The sequence below is a fragment of the Budorcas taxicolor genome, chromosome 10 (genome assembly GCF_023091745.1).
Source record: "Budorcas taxicolor isolate Tak-1 chromosome 10, Takin1.1, whole genome shotgun sequence".
NCBI classification, from domain to species: Eukaryota; Metazoa; Chordata; class Mammalia; order Artiodactyla; family Bovidae; genus Budorcas; species Budorcas taxicolor.
Genome location: NC_068919.1, coordinates 84,132,648 through 84,151,429, shown reverse-complemented (window position 1 = coordinate 84,151,429; position 18,782 = coordinate 84,132,648). Strand labels below are relative to the sequence as shown.

General features: G+C 43.9%; 1 protein-coding gene across 6 annotated transcripts in view; it reads left to right on the top strand.

Moving 5' to 3' along the window:
- The window catches only part of AREL1 (apoptosis resistant E3 ubiquitin protein ligase 1), a 45,297-nt gene that overhangs the window by 14,265 nt on the left and 12,250 nt on the right, over positions 1-18,782 (top strand). For 2 of the 6 annotated variants that reach the window (XM_052646607.1, XM_052646609.1), the window contains 8 exons: positions 2,947-3,261; positions 7,176-7,236; positions 8,096-8,322; positions 9,254-9,491; positions 15,599-15,768; positions 15,935-16,115; positions 16,322-16,569; positions 18,055-18,132. In XM_052646607.1, the coding sequence (XP_052502567.1) occupies positions 7,221-7,236; positions 8,096-8,322; positions 9,254-9,491; positions 15,599-15,768; positions 15,935-16,115; positions 16,322-16,569; positions 18,055-18,132 (1,158 nt within the window). In that variant the 5' untranslated portion in view covers positions 2,947-3,261; positions 7,176-7,220. Of the gene's footprint in view, positions 1-2,946; positions 3,262-5,607; positions 5,828-7,175; positions 7,237-8,095; positions 8,323-9,253; positions 9,492-15,598; positions 15,769-15,934; positions 16,116-16,321; positions 16,570-18,054; positions 18,133-18,782 lie in introns of all 6 variants that reach the window. The other 4 variants (XM_052646608.1, XM_052646610.1, XM_052646612.1 and 1 more) reach the window with 4 other exon arrangements.

The following is an 18,782-nucleotide window of genomic DNA, read 5'->3' as shown; positions in this document are numbered from 1 at the left end:
TATTTGGTCCCTGAGGTACTCATTGGTTTTAGGAAATTGTAGCCTTGATGAAATCTAAGCATGATTGTATGAAGCGCATACTTTGGGAAATGGTTGTATAAAATGCCTATTTGGGGTATGGAAGGCATAAAACTTTTAAATGACAGTTGAAATTAGCCAGGAGACACATTTGCATAAAATCACCAGTTTTATAGCTGTTTTCTTAAGAGGGGACAGTAGAACTGGAAGGTGATTTTTATGCTTTTTTTTGATACATAAAAATGAGTTTATTAATACTACACATTTATGTAACTTTAAAACTAAGTCATCTATACCAGAAAACTTTTTCTGTAGACAGTCAGATAGGAAAGCTTTGTAGACCATACATCTCTGCTGCAACTACTCAACTCTGTGTTGTAGTTCAAAGGCAGTCAAAGATAGAATGTAAACGAAGGAACTTGGCTGCATTCATTCTTTCTGACAAAACTTTTTTTTTTTTTTTTTTTTAAACAAAACCCAGTGACTGTCTGGATTCGGCCTGCAGGCTGTAGTTTGCCAACTTCTCCTGCTGTAGACCCTTGCTGCTCCTGAAAGCATGGTCTGCAAACCAGCAGTGTCAGCATCACCCGTGAACCTCATAGAGAGGTGCAGAATAGTAGGTGCCTTCTCAGGCTGGCTGCTCTAGAGTCGAGGCCATACTTCCTGAAATTTAACATGCATAGGAATCACCTGGGGAACTTGTAAAAGTATGGACTCTGAGATGACTTTGAACACCATGTTAGTCACTGGGAGGCAAAGATGAGTAAGACCCAGTAAGTGTCCTCAGGGAGTCTACAGTTCGAGAGACTACTCTATAAACAAATAATTATAATACAGACTAATAAATGCTTCAGTAGAGGTATCTTCAGCATAGGAGTATCACAAAGGAGGAAGTGATTGGTTCTGCCTGGTGTGGTGAGTCCTCAGAGGGTCTTAGGAATTGGACCAGGAAAGGGGCCAGGGGCTTGAATTGAGCCTTGAAGCTCACTAGAAGCACTGAAGCATGGGGAACAGAGCTAAGTGTGGCAGTTCTTGTGGGGCACCATAAAGATGATGTAAGATCTAGGAGTTACTTGATGTAATAATCAAATAGCTGATCATAGGGTTGGAGACCCGCTGAGATCATTATGAGTAGAAATAAAAGTTCAGTACATTCTATTATGTCTAACTAGTTGTAAAATACTGTTTCCCTGCTTGAAAAGTAAAGATCTCTTGCCTGTTCTCTCCCTTTTTTAGAAAAAAAAAAAAAACAAACAACACCAGTATTTGTTCAGAAATAGAAACTTCTTATATGTTTTCCTAACATGAAGAATTTGGGGGACTTCCCTGGGAGTCCAGTGGTTAGGACTCTGCTTCCACTGCAGGGGGCACGGATTCAATCCATCCCACATGCCACATGGTGAGACCAAAAAAAAAAAGAGAGAATTTAGAAAACGCTGAAAGGTACAGTTAGGGAAAAAAAATGTCTGTAATTCCAGACACCAAGAAATGACCGCTATGAACATTTTTATGTTGCTCTTCCCAGTCTTCTTTATATAATGTAATATTTTAACAATTGGACTCATGTAAATAATTTTGTGCTTGCTTTTTCATTTAACATTTTGTGAGTGATTCACTGTGTTATTGTTCCTTAAAAGTGTCATTTTTTAAATGCTTATATTACATTCTGATGGATCTCTTATAGTTTATGTAATTCTTGTTTGTGGCTCGTTTGAACTGGTTCCAATTGCTAGCTGACACAGGTTTTGGCTGATGTACTTGGCAAGTCTGTCACCATATTTTAAAATAATAACACATGCTTATTTATTTTTCATTATAAAAGTTTGCCAACTTGTTTGATCTGGTGGCTTTCACCCATTCTGTTCTTTTGCTCTTGTTAGCATTTTTTAATTTTGTTTCTTAGTTTCCCATTATAAAAAGGCAGTAGAGTGGTCATCCAAAGCATGGCATCTGAGTCCATGTTGTCTGGGTTTGACTCGAGTCTGCTATGTACTGTGGTAATCTTGAGAAAGTTCCTTGAGAGAATGCCTCAATTTCCTAATTTGTAAAATAGAGACAGTTGTATCTATGTCTGAGGGTTGGGAGTTGGTACACGTGAAGGACTGAGAACAGCTTCTGCCATGTGGAAAGGGACTGTCTGTTTTCAGTTAGTGATCAGTAGTTTCTTGTTCTAGCAAGAACTCCTTTTCTGCTACATTTAGTTCATGGATATCTTTGGTCAGTAAAGATTGACTGTACTCAACTTCATTACTCAGTGTCTTTATCTTGAATGTTGACAGAAAACTTCCCCTCACCCGAAGTAGCAAATTTTACTAAAGTTTTAAAGATAAAGTCAGTACTAAAAGTAAAGATAAAATCAGTATTGTTTAACCCTGTCTTTGAAATGCATACATAGGCACAAAGGGAGCAAACTCTATATAGGCTGACTGATCAGGTTATTTTTTAAATTACTTTTTAGTTGGATGATTAGATTTTCAAGCTCTTGGGTGGTTTCCCCTTTCCAGCTGAGTGTTACCTTGGTTCCTTATTTATGGCTTATAAGGCCCCCTGCAACCCAGCCCCACGTATCGTCTCCTTTCATTTCTCGTCATCTTGTTCCCAGTCCCATTAAAGTGAAACTGGTTGTGTGGTTGGGAAGAGACTCACTCTTAAGTCTGTGCTCTGGTTTGCTTCTACTGAAGGGTTGGGATCAACTGAAGTGCCAGAGCTCCTTTCTGGGAAGTGACCAGCTAAGGCGGTGAGATTGCCTCTTGGCTTTTCTCGTGATTTTAATTGGGAAAAGCTTGGTCAGAGTTCACCTGCCTTTGGTTATTTTTAGTGCCACAGGGTTTCCACTGACTATTCTGTGCCTCTTCTTTGTTGTTTGCTGGGAGTTCTCTTTGAGAAATGAAAACCTATCCCACTGACTCTTTTTTTTTTCCTTTGTAGGATAGGATCCTAAGACAGCAGACCCGATGCACCCTTCTGCAGCTGACTGCACCCTGCATTAGAAAGAGGTCCAGGGATGATGTATTTGGGGATTATGTTTCTCTACCCAGGAATTCATGCAGTTCATTCCAGAAACATTGATCCTCTGCTCGTGTGACACACCCTTCCTGAAGATCTGATGGACACTTTCTGTTGACCTTGCAGCTGTTTTTTCACGTGGAAGTTGGAAGACAAGGTGAAAGTGGCCGAAAGGTACCTGCTTTGGTGAATAGACGTGCTCTCCTCGGTTCTTAGAACATGGGCCCTCGTTTAAAGGTAAGGTGATAGACTAGTTAAGGTTCACTTATTATTAGGATGGAGAATATGGACTCAGTGACCAGTTTCTGAGTTCTCTCAGCAAGGGCTAGCTAGCACTGATGTGCACAGTTGGAGTCAGAATTGACTTTACTCCCAGCAGGGCATATTCAAGTATGAAGAAATCAATTCTCCATTTCTGGGAACTGACTTTTTCACACTGGATCTTCAATGTTAGGGCTAAAATTTATTTGATACTGTAATTATAAATCTTTGTACTAAAAAAAGGCAAAGAGTTTTAGAATATGTATGTCAGTCAACTTTCTAACATTCCCCTGAGACAAATAGCTTCAAGTATTTCCCCTTTCCCTCTTTTGTAGATAATGTGAGCCAAAGTGCTGTAGTATTAAGCAGCTTGCCCGGGATCTTTTAGTAAGCAAGCGGCATTTCTGCATTAGATAATCGGTACTGCATTCCATTTTCCTTTGTAATGCTTTATTTTTATTTCAAAAGATTAAAAAGGAGGCCATAAACATTTATCTTTCTAATTTTAGCCTCGGTAAGATTGGGTAATGTTTTTCATACTTTCTTTTACCTGTTTTCTTAAATCTTTTCTCTCCCCAAATACTTCATTATCCGTATGACTCCACTCTTTTTTCATGATTCATGATTCACAGTTATATGAGGTTAAGAACATTGGGCTTCAGAGTTAGACATGGGCTTGAGTCACTTATCCTACTGGGAGATGTTCAGCAAGTCAACTTTTCCAACCCTAGCTTTTTTTTTTTCAAGTCTGTAAAATGAGAATAATAATGCTCATTTTACCAAGTTGTATTGGTGACAATTATTTAGGCTAACTTATGAAACACTTAGTACACTGTTGGCCTGTGGTAATGACTCAATAAGGGGAGTTGCAAGTTACGGGTTTACTACTGTGAGGTGGGACGGAAGGAGAGATGGAGCAGAGAGCACCCCACAGGTACAGTAAGGATAGAAACGGCCACAGAATTAGTGAATCTGGAATAAAAGTGATTTGAGGGGTCACCCTAAAAGGAAACCCTGTACCTAAAGGCATGGAGGCTTTGTGATAGCATCCAGAGGGAGAAGATGCAAAAGGCAAGTTTAGAAGGTGACCATGAGCGAAATTGAGAGCTGGGTAAAGTATTGTTGGGGTGTTTTTTGGAATGGTATTGTAGAGAAGTGGGATAGTTCATAAAGATCACATTAATGAGTAATGAATTGACAGAGCTAATTCCCCGGTCACAGGTGGCTTCATGGAGAAGAGAGTTTAGGAAAAAAAAAATGGTATGCTGAGTTTTAAATAATAGAGGAAATTGGAATAGAAAAGTAGAATTGATGTACTGGAAAAGGTGTAGGTGATCTAGATCAGTGGTGGTGATTTGGTTGAGCAATAAGTGAATGGGGAGAAGATGGACAAGGTCTTAACAAAGTCAAGTTTATTATTATCAGCCATGAGGACGGAGACTATGGCTGTTATATAATACCATTTCCCCAGTATCTGGCATATGAAGTAGGTACTCAATATTTGTTGGATGAATGATTTTAGTATGAATTTTTTTAAACTTTTGATTATAAAAATTTTCAAACATGAAGTTAGAACAGTATAAAGAATGCCAGTGTAGGCAGAGGATTTAAGTATGGTTAGGAAGGCTTAAGGAAGCCTTTCTTTTTGTAGTTCTGATGCGTTTCTCTCTGAATGAAGTGTGACCCTATAGAGGGGTTCCCTCAGTTTCTTATTGGCTCTGAAGCAAAGAAGTAGTGATGCTGCTACTATTATTGATAATAGTTATAGTAATAGTTTTAAAACTGAGAACTCACTGGCCCCGTTCTTGGTTGTTTACAAGTATTAACCCTTTACACGTATTAACCCTTTTCATCCTCACAGTACCCCAAGAAGTACACACAGATATTAGCCCCATTTGAAAGCTAAGGAAACTGGCAAATTATAGAGAGATTAAATAAGTTGTGAGTGGCAGAGAATGGATTTGAACGCAGGTAGTCTAGCTTTAGTCTAGTTATGCCCTCATTCTCTGTATTTTTCTTTTTTTTTTTGCTATACTTTTTAAGAGTCTTGAGAGTTGTGGAGAGTTTTACTGAAGTCCTATTACACTAAAGGAGATGGTACCATAGGAATTACTAAACCTCAACTCTTTACAGCATTGAGAACTCTGAAGCTTAGACAGGTCATACGATTGCAGCCTGCAACTGGTCTCTCGGCTCTGACTTACTGCTTGTCAGCTGCCTCTCACAGAAATGTTGTTGCAGTTGTCAGAGAGATAGCACATAGGAATCTCCCCAGCCCTCATGATGCGTGCCATAAATTTCGTGTTGCTTTTATTCCTCCAGGGAGTCAGAGACTTAAGACACAAGTCTGTAGCATCACCTACATACACTGCATTTTCTACTGAGTGCTGTAACTTCGCTGAGGACTAAGTGTTCGCATCCAGGATCAGATTGAATGACATCCAACTGAGAGAGCGTCTGAGACAATTAAACTGCTGGTTTTGGTTCCACCAGTTCCCCTAGTACATCCTGTAAGGCGCAGACAGATGCTTCTAGAGAGATGGTACCACCTTTTCAGCCTCGGAGATGAGATACTTGTTTGGGAAGGAGACTTGCTAGCTGTGATCTCAAGTTTTGAGTTAGTGTATCGTCTCTGTAGACCCTTTGGAGAGCAGTGTAACCCATGTGTGTTGATACCGCTAATGTTCCATATGTGGATTTCTTTTCTGGTAGGACTTGAGTTACCAGTCTCAATAGTGATTTCTAAGAAACTTGACATGGTCACTCCTCAGATTACCTGCTCCCTATGGTTTCCATTGGATATATTGTTATCAAAGGATCTAATGGCCATTTTCAGCCACTCTTTCTCTTAAATTTTCCCAGCACAATTAGACATCAAAGCACAAGCTGTTCAAAATAAAAGTGATTTGGTTCCTCTCAAATCTGAGCAAAGAAATTTTCATATGTCTTGTCTCTAAGTTATATATTAGTGGTGACGAAAGGTGCTGGCTTGAGATCACATTGATAACCTTAATATCTATTGACTTTAAAGAGTGACTTTAGTGCCCTGTGAACTGGAAAGCACGCATAGCCTGCTAAGGTCAGAACTCAGGGATGAGATAGGAATGTCAGTGTGCATTGTATTTTTCCTTGGCAGTACCTTGGATGGTTCAAATGAGTAATAAGATTGAAGTCTTACTCTGGAATAAGTCTGCTAATAGTGAAAGTTTCCCCTCAGACTCTGGCCCCTGTTTGAATTGTTCTGACCTTGGCAGACGTCACTTGGGATGAGAAGTCCAGTCCCCTTCTCTGGTTCCTCTCCTTGGCCCCTGCTGGGCTCATCTTTCACAAGGCCCATTAGTTTGTCTGATTGGTAACAGCAAAAAAAAAAAAAATCCCAGCTTCTCTTACATGCCCACTGCTTATTATTGAGATGACCCAGAGTTCATTTTAATTATATAATGCCAACATGATGATAATAATCCTTGCTTTTAAAAAAAATCCACATTTTATATAACTATTTCTACTTAGATGAATTACTTCCAGAAGGCAAATGTAAGGGGAAAGTGACTCCATTATCCTCTTTGCTTGTGTTAATTAGCACTACTTTGCTTGGGGGAGGGAAACTGTCTTGGGGCCCTGGATCCGGGAAGATGAAAGCCATGTTACTGCATTTCTTAATTAGAAGTGGCTGTTTGTGGTATTCCTAGGGTGGTCGGTAGATTGGAAATCTTTCGGGGCAATGATGCAGTCTGTTTCTCTGCAGTGTTGTAGGGCACCTGTCAAGCTAGAGAGAGAGCAGGGACAGGAAGGCCAGAGATGGTTGGCTCAAGCCACATGCTCTGCTTTGTCTCTTCCTGAGACGGCTGCAGGGAAGAATCAGGAAAAACTAAACAAGTTTTCTTTTGCAGCTGCAGCTGTGATCCTCGGCTGTCTGTTGGCACTGAAGGGACCTGATGTTTTACGTTATTGGTACGTCACGGAGAGAGCCCGCTCTCATTTTTTTGGTTAGGGTTGCTTATATCCTTTTCTGCCTCCCTCTTTGTCCTTGAAAAGAGACTCAGAAATATTTCCAATCATGCCAGAATGTACCTTCACAGAGTTAGCAGCGGAATTCATTCATTTGAGAAATATTTATTGAGTAATTATAGCCGGTGCCAGACAGTGTTTCCTGTCGAGTCAAAGCCAAATAAGGCAAAAATCTGCCTCCATGAAGTTTGTAACACAAAGAGGGAGAAACATTGAGTAGATGAATGGATGTACAGGAGTTTGAGGTAGCCTGGAAGAAGGAACCCCTAACTGTGGTAGGGACTGTGGGGGGGCTTTTGCCAAGTGGACAAGGAAGGGGAGGACTTCCAACTGGAGAGAGCAGAACACACATTCTTTTTACTACTCTTGTCAGGGCCCAGCACAGGCAGGGAGCTTGGGGGTAGGCATTGTATATGGTCCCTGGTATAGAACAAGGGTTGGCAGACTTCTTCTGTGAACGGCCAAAGAGTAAATATTTTCAGCTTCCCAGGCCATACACTCTGTGTCACCACTGCTGAACTCTGGTTTTAGGGCAAAACCAGCCCTAGACAATAGTAAATGAGTGGGTGGGGCTGTGTTTCAGTAGAATTTTATTTGCAAAAAGAGGCAGTGGGTGGAATTTGGCCCAAGGACCTTCATTTTTAACCCTGGTATGGAAGGAAGTTCCTGTCTTCACCCACAGAGGTGGTGACCCGGTAGAGTGGGTCTTTGGACTTCTCCCCTGACTGATGGCTGGCCTGTTCCATAAGGAGAAGCTGTGATGTGTAACTGGAAGGTGGTGTGTGTTTTCTCTTTCACATAGGTGGCATCACAGTGTCTGTGGTTGCATTCTTCTTCACAATTAAGTTCCTCTTTGAGCTTGCCGCACGTGTAGTCAGCTTCCTTCAGAATGAGGACCGCGAGCGCCGAGGGGACCGGACTATATATGACTACGTGCGGGGAAATTACCTGGATCCCCGGTCTTGCAAAGTCTCCTGGGATTGGAAGGACCCCTATGAGGTGGGCCACAGCATGGCCTTCCGAGTGCATGTAAGGGAATGTTTCTGTCTCTGTACGCACTGGGGTTTCTGAGTCAGTTGCCTTCCAGAGCCCAGTCTGGTCTGGTCTGGACTGTTAATATTTTCCCTTGTTTTTCAATTCCCTCCACCTCACCCCCCTACCCTCCCCAGGAACTTGGGAATTGTTAACATCTAAAGAGTCAATTTTTCTGTCATTTGGCTTTAATAGGTGCTCAGCTTAGAAGAAGTACAAAGCTTAATGTTACATTTTCACAATGAGAAAAATGTTACTGAAGAGGGTAGGTGTTGTAGATGAGGGGGTTGGCAAACCATGGCCCAAGGGTTAAATCAAGCCCACTTCCTGCTTCTATAAATACAGGCTTATTGGAACACAGTCGCACCCATTCATCTTCCTGTACTGCCTGTAGACGCTGTCACATTTGAGACGTTAATCACAGTTGAGTAACTGTATGACCTGCTAACTAACAGTATTACTCTCTGGCCTTTTGCAGAAAGTTTACTGCCTCTGCAGTGACTTCTGCACTGCAGCCTTCATCTTGGTTTCATAGTCCGAAACCCCCAGCCTTGCCTAGAGCTTTTGTTCACTCAGTGCCAGTGATACCCACTGACTTCCCTTTATGTTTGAGCTAACAGTGATAAATGTAAGAAAAAAGGGCCAGTAAGACAGGGGAGGCGGCCTCTGTGGTTCATTAAGTGTCAAGTTGAAGTGGATTCAAGGGTATATTTCACCCCTTTCCTCTGAAATGGTTAAGAATTTGTCTGTGATTTAATGGTTTTCTTCAAAGCATAGAGAGAATTTGTTTCTCCTTGTGTGAGCAGGACTGTAGGATTAGGTGGGTGTGGGGATTTACCAGCCACCCCCTCCCACCCCACACTCTCTCAAATTGCACAGCTATTGTCCCTCTGCTCACCAATGGGTGTCCCTCTTCTCCCCACCACAGTTATTCTATAAGAACGGACAGCCCTTCCCTGCACACCGGCCTGTGGGACTAAGAGTCCACATCTCTCATGTTGAGCTGGCAGTGGAAATTCCAGTGACCCAGGAGGTCCTCCAGGAGCCCAGTTCCAATGTGGTCAAGGTGGCCTTTACTGTGCGCAAAGCTGGGCGGTATGAAATCTCAGTGAAGCTTGGTGGGTTAAACGTGGCCTATAGTCCCTACTACAAGATTTTTCAGCCTGGTAGGTTTCTTGTTTCTCCCTCCCTCCATTCCTTCCTTCCTTTTTCTTTTCCTTTTTTCTCCTTTGCTTTTTAAATAGTGCCTTTATTGAAATTTAATTCACATGCTTTATAATTCATTCATTTAAAATACACAATTTAATGGTTTAAAAATGTATTGCTGGGTGGTATTATTGCCTGGCGTGAGTATACCATACTTGATTTAATCTTTCACCAGTTAAAGAACATCTTGGTTGTTTTCCAGTTTGTGGCCATTATGAATAGTGGTTTTAGTCTGCGTGTCCCTAGTGGTTAACAGTGTCGAACATCTTTTCATGTGCTTATTTGCCATCTGTGTGTCCTTTTCGATGAAATGTCTTTTGTCCATTTTCTAATGGGAGTTTTTGTTTTTTTACTACTGAGTTTTGAGAGCTCTTTTAAGTCCTTTGTTACAGATGTGGTTTGCAAATATTTTCTCTCAGTCTTTTCTTTTCTTAGCTTTTCTTTTCATCTCCTTAATGGGGTCTCTCACAAAACAAGTTTTAATTTTGATGAAGTCAATTTATTAATTTTTCATTTTATGGATCATGTTTTGGTATCTGAGAACTCTTTGAGTAGTCCTAGGTTCTGAAGATATTCTCCTGTGGGTTTTTTTTTTTTTGTAAAATCTTCCAGTTTTAGTATTTAAGATTGTAATTCATTTTTAGTTAACTTTTGTAATTTAGGTCAGTACTTTTCTTATAAATGTCCAGTTGCTCCAGCATCATTTATTGGAAAGGCTGTCTTTCCCCTATCACATTGGTTTTGCACCTTTGTCAGGGATCTGTTGGGCATGTTTGTGGTGACCTGTTTCTGAGTTCTCATTCTGTTCCTTTGGTCTGTCTATCCTCCCACCAATACCGGAGTCTTAATGATGTAGCTATGTAATAAGTCTTGAAATTGGGTAAACTGACTCTTTCCACTTTTCTGTTTTAGAATTGTTTTAGCTCTTCCAGAACTTTTGCCTTTCTATATAAATTTTATTTTATTTTATTTTTAGTTCTCAACCTGTTTAATGTGTAAAGGCGAAAAAAGAGCAAGTAGGCAGAGTTTCGGTCTGAATACATTCTCAGAATGCTGGCCATCCAGAGCATCATTCTGAACAGCTGATTATCTTCTGTGACTCGAGAGTTTCAGTTATGAAAAGACCTAATTCCATGGGATTATGGTGACTCATTTATCATAAGAATTAAATACAGAAATTTAAAGGCTCCGAGCAAACAGCAGGGGTAGGACTAATGTGACAGTAATAGATGGAGTTGATGGGGCAAGAAGCAACCAATCATAAAATTACTTTTCCTTTGTACCAAAGGGTTCACACTTTTAACATAAATTATACATTCATTATGGTTTTTAAAAACAGTCAAGCCTAAATAAATTCTTCATACCATCGAGAAAAGATACACTGAAAACCTGCTTAAGTACAGAACTTTTCGTTTGACAGCTCTTGGCCGGGGCCACGCACATTTTACAGGGAGCTTTTGCTTCTCAAGCTTAGTGAAAGTCTGCCAATCATTTTGTATAAAAATAAGACTTAAATTTAAAACCTCACCAAACTAGGAATCTGATGTAGAAAATCGGTGACCCCGGAATGGCTAAAGCCGGTAGTTCTCAGACTTCAGCCTGCGTTCCAGTGACCTTCGAGGCCCCGCCCCGCGTGTCTGAGGCCTGGGCGGGGCCAAGTCCCTGAAGGGCCAGCGGGTTCCCCCGGGGGGAGCTGCGCTGCTGCTCCAGGAACCCCAGCTCAGAACCCCTGGAAGGACGTAGCACTGTCTCCGCCTCTGCTCAGCACAGACCGTGTCCGCACTCTCCTCAGCTGTGGTTACCCTGTGGGCGACAGCCGGAGGCGGTGCTCTGGAGTGACACCACCGCCCGCTGCCTTATGGTCAGAAGAGAGAGGTCCTGGGCTTGCGGTCAGGTCACATGGAGTGTTGCTCTGCCAGCATGCCATGCGGTTTACAACTAAAGCCACAGACAGTGTGTTTGAGCGTCAGGCACTCAGTCATGTCCGACTCTTTGCGACTCCATGGACGGTGGCCCGCCAAGGCTCCTCTGTCCGTGGCGGTTCTCCAAGGCAAGAATACTGGAATGGGTTGCCATTCCCTTCTTCAGGAGATCTTCCCGATCCAGGGATTGAACCCAGGTCTCCCGCATTGCAGCTGGGTTCTTTACCATCTCAGTCACCAGGGAAGCCCCCAGTATACTTGACGTGTGTATTTAATGCTGGAAATTCACCCTACGGGACAGACAGAAGGCAATGAAAGGAAAAAGCACCATAACTAAGCCGTCCTTGGAAATGATGAGGGTTTTTTTTTTCCTTTTCTCTCTCAAATACCTTCACTTTAATGTAACTTCAAGCCCAACATTCTGGGAGGTAAACAGTCTGGTAATTACGAGGGATGAGAGATGAGAGGCAGGATGCACCCCGGGACAACAGGAGGAGCACTGGGATGTGGCTACTCCATTGACTCTACAGCAGGGCCTTGACACAAGAGCCCCGGGCAGCTGGAAGACACACGACTCCTCAGGTTCCCACATGAAAGCACTGTGCCCGTCACAAAAGGGTGCCCCTGAGAGCCTCTCTGAACCGGGCTGGGCAGAGCCACGCCAGAGTCTGGTTCAAAACGGCGGCCCAGAGAAGCAGTGCCTGGGCCTCGAGGTCACAAGGATCCCTCTCACCTAGCCCAGCACCTGATACCACACAAGACAAGACACGTGGCCAGTCTCAGAGAAAGAGGGGCTTGCCCCTGGGGTGAGAACCCTGGAAGGAGCTGACCCCAAATCCAGAACTCTCAACACTCAGGAACTTCATTTAAAATGAGTTCTTCCAAGTAAAATGCTCGGCCAAATTCTAAGCCCTGCAAGAAGCAGCCCCGGGGGGGAGGCTCCACGTTCTGCCAGTCTGCAGTCTGCCAGTCTGCCTCGCATCCACCCTCCCTGCCCTAGGAGCCGCAGTGAGCTCCCGGTGGCCGGACTGGGTGGGCTACAGGCTCCAGGTGCCACTGCCAGCCGTTGTGGGGAAGCTCAGTTTGGCCAAACTATTCACCAGATTCCTCCCTGCAAGTCCCTATGGATACCTGTCCCGCCCTTCCCCAGCCTCTTCTGCCCAGCCCAGCGCCCTCAGCCTAAAGTGCCACCTGCCTGACACTGAGGGCAGCCGTGGCAGAGCTCAGGTCATGAAGGTGAGCCGGCAGCCAGCAGGGAAGGGCTCCTCTCTGCCCATCTCACAGTCCTGTACCACTGGGAAGAAATGAAAAGGAGATTTCCCAATCTCATCATCATATGTTCCCAACTGAACACTTAAAGGCAAATCATCATCTTAAAGTACTACATTTAGGGATTCAGTTACAATATATATGTGTTTTGTTTTCCCCTTGATCCAGCTGTTGCTATTGGTTCTTCAGTTCAGTTCAGTTGCTCAGTTGTGTCCAACTCTTTGCGACCCCATGAATTTGCAGCACGCCAGGCCTCCCTGTCCATCACCAACTCCCGGAGTTCACTCAAACTCATGTCCATCGAGTCGGTGATGCCATCCAGCCATCTCATCCTCTGTCATCCCCTTCCCCTCCTGCCGCCAATCCCTCCCAGCATCAGAGTCTTTTCCAATGAGTCAGCTCTTCGCATGAGGTGGCCAAAGTGTTGGAGTTTCACCTTTAGCATCATTCCTTCCAAAGAACCCACTGATCTTCAGAATGGACTGGTTGGATCTGCTTGCAGTCCAAGGGACTCTCAAGAGTCTTCTCCAACACCACAGTTCAACAGCATCAATTCTTCGGCACTCAGCTTTCTTCACAGTCCAGCTCTCACATCCATACATGACCACTGGAAAAACCATAGCCTTGACTAGACGGACCTTTGTTGGCAAAGTAATGTCTCTGCTTTTGAATATGCTATCGAGGTTGGTCATAACTTTCCTTCCAAGGAGTAAGTGTCTTTTAATTTCACAGCTGCAATCACCATCTACAGTGATTTTGGAGCCCCAAAAAATAAAGTCTGACACTGTTTCCACTGTTTATCCATTTATTAATGGGACCTTAAAAAGAATTGATACCCTAAAAAAACAACTGGATTTGTTTAAAAAAGTGCAACAGTGTGGGGGTGGGGGGGCCGGAAAAGTGTGTCCTCTCTTCCACCCGCCCACCCCATTTCGTTTTGGCTCAGAAAGCTTTTTTTTTCCTCTTCGCTGTCCATCCGTCTGTCTGTGTTCTGTGTTCCGTGTTCCGTGTTCCGGGTGGCGGGCTTCAGGAGGCGTCCCTGGGTATCCACCCGCTCTCAGTGAGGAAGTTCAGGATCCTCTTCTTGAGGACTTTGTCCAGGTAGCTGGGCAGGCGGCTCTTGGAGGGAATGCCCTGGTGCTTCTGCAGGTGGTCCTTGATGATGATGGCCTTCACGGTCATGTAGTGTGCGGGGCTCAGGTTCAGCATGCTGCACAGCACCTTCTTGTGGTCCAGCAGGAGCTCGAAGCCTGGCAGGTGCTTGATGGCCATGAACTCGCCGTTCCAGCCGTCCTCCTTGCCGCGCTTGGCGCCTCCTGCCGCTGCCACCGCCTCGTGTTTCTCGCGCTTGTGCCAGGCCACATGGTACTTGGCCGACCCCTCTATCTTGGTGATGCCGTTGCGCCGGTAGCGCTGTGGCTCGCAGAGCTTGTCGTGCAGCATCTTCTCCTTGTGCACGTTCTCTAACAGGTCGTTGAACTCCTTGCACGACATGAACTGGTAGAGCGGCCGCAGCTCCTTCTCCTTGGTGACCTTGCGCCGCAACACCCGCTCCTTCTAGTCCTTGCCCGGGAAGGCGGGCAGCAGGTTGTAGTCGTGCGCAGTGTTTTTGCGCCGCTTCTGCTTGTGGACCTTGCGCACGTACATGTCCGTGTGCGCGCATTTCAGCTCGATCTCCATGGTGTCCTCGTCTTAGTTGACCGAGAGCCCACTGATGAGCCTCTCGGCATCCTGGTTGTACTCAATCTCTTAGTTGTCCCGCGGCAGCATGTAGCCCAGCTGCTGCTTCTCGGCCACCGAGATGTCTAGGGGTGGCAAGGGGGTGATGAGGCTGAGAGAGAGGGCCGCCCACTGGGGCAGGTGTGGTCGGTCACCCGGTTGGGGATGCAAGCCTTCCCCAGGTTTCCGTGGATGTACATGCTTACTTAATGCTCCATCACTTTCTGGGGGTTCCAGGAAGCACCGACCTGAGCTGCCACGTCCTTCTTGGCCAGGCGGTACACGCAGTACTTCTTGCCGAGCTCCACCATCTTCTGCCGCCCAGTGCTCCAGCAAAACTGCCGCAGCCACCCCCCTATATAAATTTTAGAATAATACTGTCTAAATTTATCAAAAAATCTTTCTGAGATTTTGGTAAGAACTGTGTTAAACCTCATGTGAAGGGTTGACTCATTGGAAAAGACTGCGATGCTGGGAGGGATTGGGGGCAGGAGGAGAAGGGGACGACAGAGGATGAGATGGCTGGATGGCATCACCGACTCGATGGACATGAGTTTGGGTGAACTCGGGGACTTGGTGATGGACAGGGAGGCCTGGCCTACTGCAATTCATGGGGTCGCAAAGAGTCGGACACGACTGAGCAAGTGAACTGAACTGTGTTAAACCTAGAAACAAAGAACGGTGTTAAACCTCATATCATTTGGGGAGAATTGGCATCTTTACTATGTTGAGTCTGAATTCATAAACATGGTATGCCTCTGAACTTATTTCTTTAATCAGCATTTTGTAGTTTTCAATATACAAGTTTTCCACGGGTTTTGTTAGATTTGCCCCTAAATATTTCGAATTTGTCTTACAGTTATTCACTTATTTTTAAGGCCAGTTTCACTTGTAGGTTCCCAGTGGGATTCTAGGCACTATATCTGTAACTCTCACTTGTATTTCCTCCAGTTTATTCTGTCATTGTGGTTAGTGCTTGCAGTGGTTAGGAATTTGTAAAAATGAGTTCCCAAAAGTTCATTTGAGTTAATCTCTCTTTTTTCTTTCTTTTCTCTCTGGCTCATAATGGTATTGTTTATCCCTAGGAATTGGGCGGGCACCCAGCTTTCTAGGACTCTCTGAGTCAGAGACGTTACCTTCCCTTGCCTTTATTCCAGGAATGGTGGTTCCTTCCAAGACCAAAATTGTGTGCCATTTTTCTACCCTGGTGTTGACCTGTGGGCAGCCACACACTCTTCAAATAGTGCCCCGAGATGAGTATGACAACCCTACCAACAATTCCACGTCCTTGAGAGATGAGCACAACTACAGCCTGTCCATTCACGAGGTGAGCAGGCTCCCATCTAGGTCACTTAAGTCAGTCTTCTTCTCCCTGACCATGGTGCCATCCTTCTGAGACTTAGATTAGCTCAAGGTAGGAAAGTTCTTTGTAAATTTCTGTGCAAGCAGGAAAATTATGTGTGGTTGGTGATGGCTTCGTTTTCCTCCTGTAGCTTGGTCCTCCGGAAGAGGAGAGTACCGGTGTCTCATTTGAGAAGTCAGTGACGTCCAACCGGCAGACCTGCCAGGTATTCCTGCGGCTCACCCTGCATTCTCGAGGCTGCTTCCATGCCTGCATCTCATACCAAAACCAGCCAATCAACAATGGTGAATTTGACATCATTGTCCTAAGTGGTGAGTTGAGAGGAGAGCTGTGAATTAGTCCTCTTCCCAAGCCACTTGTCCTTTGCACATCCACAGTCATCTGACCAACCCCCCCACCCCAAATATTTGGTATTTGGACCAAAACTTGGTTTAGAGACCTGTGGACTGAAGGTCTGGTGATGGGCAGTTTCTTCTCCTGTCTTGCACTTTAAACCTTATTCCTTGTTGTACTTCAGAGAACGAGAGGAATATCGTTGAACGCAACGTGTCCACCTCAGGAGTGAGCATTTACTTTGAAGCTTATCTGTATAATGCTGCCAACTGCACCAGCATGCCGTGGCACCTCCCACCCATGCACATGAGCTCTGCCCAGCGCCGGCCCTCCACAGCTCTGGAGGAAGAAGATGAAGACTCACCCTCTGAGTGTCACACCCCTGAGAAGGTGAAGAAACCGAAGAAGGTGTACTGCTACGTGTCACCCAAGGTTGGCACTCCCACTCTTGTCCCCTGCCTGAGCCTGCTCATATTTGGTAACAAAACCCACCCAACAATGGTCTGAGAATCGGTGCGAGCATCACCTTGTAGGGGTTCAGGGATACTAACGACGGCTTCCCATTGAGCAAAAGGCTGTACCACCTCTTCTGCTGCCTCTTTCTGGTTTGGACTGGATTACACCTCTGTCCAGAGAGTCTGTGCCTTGGTACTTTCAAGCATCTGGGGCGTTCTGCTGTTTGATCGCTCCTGGGAAGATTTTTCAAGGGATGGCTCTAGAGTTTTAAAGAAAGCTACTTTTAATCATTAATAATTTCTCACTAGAGTAAAATTACTGTTGGCCCTTTGTGCCATTTGGGAACAATTTGATCTTTCATGCTCTGATTTGTGAAATCACAAGAGATGTCATCATTGGGGTACAGGGCTAGAATAGAGAAATTTTGGCAGAGACAAGGGAGGTGAACTTACCAAGGCCCCTGAGCTGAGAGACGCTTTGTGTTGGGGAGTTTGTTTTTAGTGTTTGTATTTTGCTTATTTATACAGACCTCAGAAAAATGAGACTCGAACCATCCCATTACATTCCTTTAATCTCATAGCAAAAACTGAGTTCTAATTCTGTTCTACTTCAGAACACTTCACTGTGTACCATTCATCATTTAAACATCCAGCCTTCATTTGTCCTGGAGAATGGCGATGAGGGAAATGGTAAGGTAGAGATGAAGTGAGATTGGCTATGAATTGATTATTATTGAAGCTGGTGATAATTCAGTGTGCTGTTTTCTTTAGTATGTGTTTGAAATGTTCTTTAATGAAGAATTTTTTTAAAAAATCAAGAAAAAAACCTGACCTACTGTTTGTTCAGAAAACAGAGGGGTCTTTTCAGATTAAAAAGTTATTGCATTGTCTTTTCTTTTCTTTTTTTTTTTTGTAAGTGGCAAGAGACTTCTTTTTATTCTTACATATAGGGTTTTGTGAACTCTTCTGTATGCGACTCCTCCCAGCCCCCCACACCATCATCCCCAGCACATCCTTAGTGGCATTCTGATAGGGATAAAGCAGTAGACAGGGGCCACTGGTGTTCCCCACTGATTTGGAAGAAGTCTCTCTGAGAAGTATCTGGCTAAGCAGGAGGAGAGTCTGATTGTTTGTAGTGAAATGAAATGTTGATTGTGAAATGTTCTCTACTTGTAAAGTGAAAACCTGATCTCAGATATTTGGAAATGGTAGTAAGACCTGAGTATTAAGGTTATGAGACATCTTTGTGAAATTGCAGTGTGACAACAATATTTTAAATTTGCCTGTTTTAAGGTAGAATTGATGTTTTCTATTTGATTTCAGTCCTGAGTAAATTATCCTCCTTGTTTAGAGAGGAAAAGGGCTATCATGGAAAATACAGATGGGGACAGGTATTTGAAATACAATACCCAAACAGAACCTCTTAATCATTCATTTCATTTTTTGTATGTTGGTCCTCCAGCAATTCTCAGTGAAGGAGTTCTACCTGAAAATCATTCCCTGGCGCCTTTACACCTTCCGGGTATGCCCTGGAACCAAAGTAAGTTGAACCTTACATCCGGTTCGTGTAGAACAGGCTTCAGACTCCAACGTCTCAACCTTTTATTTTTTTCCCAGAAGGGTTTTTGATGTTTCTGGAAATTCTCATTGTGCACACAGGATTCATTGCCAAAAGAAGAAGCAGATGCTTCCTCCTCGTGAAGGCAATAGTTATAGGAAGACACGTGCTTACAGAAACAGTAGTTAGTAGAAGTCAAAATACTTCAACAATTCTCTCTTGCCCCTAAGACTAAGCTAATGGAGAGGGTATTAGAGCTCTTACTTGAACTTGGCTTCCTAATGTGCCCAAACTAACTGTTTCAGCACCAGTAGTCTCATCTATTAAAAAAAAAAAATTTTTTTTTTAACTTTTCTGAGCTTTTGAAATCTACTGGCAAATCATTTTCCTCCAGCCAGTTTGCCCAACCTATTCAGGTATTCATTTGCTGTTTTACATATCCTTACAGCTTTCACACTTCTTATATTTTATGTTTGAAAGTCTGTAGTATTATCTGTGACCCTTACTTACCTTACCTGTGACCCTTACAGGTGGTCTCTATGACTCAGTTTAACATAAAATCTGAATCTTAGAGCATGCTCAGTCACTCAGTCATGTCTGATTCTTTGTGACTCCATGGACTCTAGCCTATC